A 3,953-nucleotide genomic window follows, 5' to 3' on the forward strand; every position below is an offset into this window, starting at 1 on the left:
TAAAAACTCAGGAATACATAAACCATGACTGTGACTATGTTTCTGCTCAGCAAGACAGCAGGGGAGTGCAAGTGTGTTGGCCTTAGCCGAGATGTTGAGTCATGTACCAATCTGATTAGCTTTCTTCCTCTTCCCCTCCATCATAACCATTCAATATACATATATATATATATCTGTACTGCACCACAGCCAGTTAAAAACCGAATACAAAAAAAAAACAGCTAAAAGACTTTATGGTAGTTTCTATTTATTATCAAAATATGTGTATATGATATATAAAAATGTGACTTACAAACATATCAATAATAATAATAGATATATAATTGGTACTACATATAAAAAACATTTAGCATGGCCTTGGAGCACATTACCGTTACATTTCCTGTGACTGTGTGGTCTAAAAATTGTTTTTCGGCAACAGTTGTGACACAATGTGTGTAAATGACTCTGAACAGCCCTATGAAACCTTCAGTGCAACAAAGCATGTAGCCACCTTAGCCATGTCATCGCTTTGTTGTAGGACTGGGAGAACTGATAACGTAGCTACACATCCATCCATGGAGGAATGTCATAAAATGTTGCACATCCTGGTGGTTTCTGGGAAGTGTAGTCTGTTGGGCAGAGAGTCTTCTGGCAGCCTGGGGATTCCATCCAGGACCTCTAGATTTGGCAAACAGAGGAAAACACTGCACAGAGACGAAAACAGAGAGAGAATTTTGGTCAAATCAACCTGATATGATTGCTATTACACCTTTACTGTGTCCTTCCCTTGCTCTGATGCACTCTCTCCTCACCGTGCACGGTAGTCCCGAGTGAAGGTCACTGGGTTGCGGGTCAGGTTGAGGGAGCGGAGTGGGCTGTTCCCCAGAGCTCCCAGTCCCCCCAGAGAGCCGATGGCGTTCTCAGACAGACAAAGATGTTCCACTGCTGGGAGCTTTGGCAACTGACGCAGACACACCAGGTGGTTACGCTGCAGGTTTAGCATTCTGCACCTGCCCAATGGAAGCATAAATAAGGTTTCTCTTTGTGGTTATTGTCACTCAAACTAGCATTATATTGGAGGAAGTAGGCATAAAAGAAAGAAAAAAGTTCCATTGTGGTTGTATATAAAGAGGAAACAAAACTGTGCAATTATGCTTTTGGTACTACTTTCTGAATAGACAGGTGCATACATGCTAACACAAGTTAGCACACAAGTAATTGATCCTAAGCTGGATTTTAGCCATAGGCTAGTGTATCGGCTTTAAGTGTCTGAAAATGTCCACGTTTACGTGAGTCAGTAGAGTTCTAAAAAGATACCTATTATTAGGAAACTGCAAAAAAAAAAAACATATGTTATATATATTATGTCACATGGCAATCAGGATAACAAAAACCAAACACCAGATACAGTAAGCAAAAGAAAAAGCTCTCACACCCAACTACAGCAGTGATAAAGAAGTGTTTGACAAGGAAGTAGATCTTTAATATCATCTTCCAATTGAAGCCTCTAAAGACAGTGTGATGTGACTTTACTTCTTGGAAGGTTTATTACTGTATCAGTCTGAATTAAACGTTTGCTATTCATCTAATGTTGAGCGTCTCCATTTTCTCAAGATTAGAACAGGCGTTACGTTCCAGTGCCGTTAAATTTCCTTCTACAGGATATGGAGTTGTGGTGCATTCTGGGTAGTGTGTGGTTCATACCTTGGCAGACGCACAGAACTCAGGTCTGTGAGGGAGTTTTCAATCAGTTGTAGTTTCTCCACACGGATCAACCGGCAGAGGATCCGGAGGAAATTCTTCTGCTGGAAGGGGTCGCCCAAGTCCTGGTAGGACAGATTTAACTCCTGAGAAGAGACAGGTGGTAGAATCATCATGGTCTTCCTCTTTCTGACTCCCTCTTTCTCTCCATTTACTCCTTCACTTTCTCATTGCCTCTCTAAATCTCTGTCTCTATTCTTCTCCTGTACTGTGTATCTTTCCCATTACACACACATGCACACACACAATGTTTGCTGACTTACCAGACAGTTTTCCCAGTTCTCTTGCAGTCTCTCCTCCCATCTCTGTCCTCTCTCCTCTCCCCTCCTCCTCCCTCTCTCCAAACAGATGTCACCCCCCTCTCTTTGAAACAGCTCCTCTTCTGATGGCCCTTTTTGATGACATTGCCAAAACAGAAAAAAAGTCTATAACAATGCTCCCATTATTATTATCCACTGAGTGAAAAAAAAAATGCTTGCAGCATGGATTTTTCTGTCACAGTATGTATGTCTACTAAATTAGATGAAACTTGCATGAAATAAAAACAACACAAAAATGGAAGCTTGAATCATTCATTTCAAATTCAGCTTCAATAATGCAGCATATTACAAAATCCAACTTCACAGTAACAGGTTGCAAGCTCCCCTGTTTCTTTTTACTCCTACAAAAACTAAATTGAATTTTCTTAAACAAAGAAGCCACAGTGCAGCTTCTCCCTTTTTATTTTTATCACAGAAAGTTCTTATGTCACATTTCCCACCCTTCTATTTCTTCTGTTTCATTAAATCCATAATTACTGCAGCACGCAGAGCACCTCTACTGTGGCTGCATGTATTTTCGATTGTCAAAGTGCAAAGGTCGTAGTGGTGGTTTTGGTCCTATAGTGATCCAGACCTTCTCTGACCCTGGGGCAGGTCAACTGGTCACCTGTGACATCACATTGCTCCAGGCGATGCCATGACACAAACCGGAACCGACTGGATGGAAGCTGACAGAAAAAAGGAGAAGAGAACGATGTGAACGCTCGCTGGGCCAGTCAGTGACAAACATAGCAACCTCTTTTGATCTATACTCGTGGTGCCCTTTCAGAGTAAATCTCTGATTGGGTGAGATGCGTCAGTCTAATCATTAGAGGTTATAATAGAGTGCACAAAACAGCACATACGCAGCCAATATGTACAGAGGCCTTTGGAACATTCAGTATAAGACTGAAGATTCCAGTGATGAGTCATATCCTTCCTCCAAGTTTAATCAAAATTCACTAATTGATAGTCAAATTCATTCACCACAGTCAAATTACATTTCATGCTGGTGGACAAAAAAAGAGGTGTACTTGGGAATGGCTGGGCAGAACAGGAGACGCACTAAAGCTTAATCAACTGTAGCTTCCCATTAGTGCAATATAAACCCTATACCCTCAGCGTGCAGTTAGTATGAGGCCAAAATCGATAGGTCGTTTTGAAGACCATTAACCAATACTGCTACACGTGTTAAGAAGGGGAAAAGTGTTCAGTTGGAACTTAAACTCCTTCAGATTGGCTGACAAAAGCCACAAATGTTTTATCATCAGCCTCCTTCTTTCTCGCCTATATTGCATCCTGTAGCTCTCCTTCCTTTATACTGTATCCGTACATAAATGTTTTTGCCAATACGGATCATTTCGCACTTGTCATGTTAAACATTCAAATATTTTATTGTTCCGTATGTGTTTCTTCTGTTCTTACCTCTAAATGGGGAACATTTTAGACTCTTTGTAGGTTAATTATAAAATTGCTAATGTCATATCTTTTCGCTATGTTTGTTGCTGCACCGGACTAAATTCTTCTCCTTATGTGACCTTTTCAACCTCCTTACCCTCATCTTGTTCACCGTCATGTTGTCTGTGTAACTTTACACTCATCCTCTGTTACTGTAGACATAGGAATGACCACCGGTACAGACTGACTGGTAACTCACAAAACAGCCCCAGGTCACTGGTTCACATCAAATGAAAATCACAGTAGATAAAATACTGTAAACAATAGAACTTGACAGACTGATGCACCTTCTCCAATTCAAATGAAGTGAGAATGCTGCCAGAATACAAAAAGTGGATTATTCAGTCTACTATACTATAGTACTAAATACATTATATTTTATATTGTACAATGTCTAAATAAATGAATGAAAATAATGGATCTAATGTCGATGCCACCTGTAGTTCTGAAACA

The 3,953-nt window shown here is 40.4% G+C and overlaps 1 protein-coding gene across 1 annotated transcript; it reads right to left on the reverse strand.

Annotated features, from left to right (window-relative positions):
* Positions 1 to 230: 230 nt before the first annotated feature.
* On the reverse strand, positions 231 to 3,618 carry LOC123986074. Its single transcript, XM_046074151.1, has 6 exons — positions 3,598 to 3,618; positions 2,638 to 2,731; positions 2,007 to 2,134; positions 1,687 to 1,829; positions 795 to 992; positions 231 to 686 (listed from the first exon to the last, which is right to left on the reverse strand). Exons 1-6 carry the CDS (start codon positions 3,616 to 3,618, stop codon positions 569 to 571), a joined length of 702 nt encoding a protein of 233 aa, XP_045930107.1. The 3' UTR covers positions 231 to 568.
* Positions 3,619 to 3,953: the final 335 nt, after the last annotated feature.

This window comes from Micropterus dolomieu, linkage group LG17 (genome assembly GCF_021292245.1).
Source record: "Micropterus dolomieu isolate WLL.071019.BEF.003 ecotype Adirondacks linkage group LG17, ASM2129224v1, whole genome shotgun sequence".
Taxonomy (NCBI): Eukaryota; Metazoa; Chordata; class Actinopteri; order Centrarchiformes; family Centrarchidae; genus Micropterus; species Micropterus dolomieu.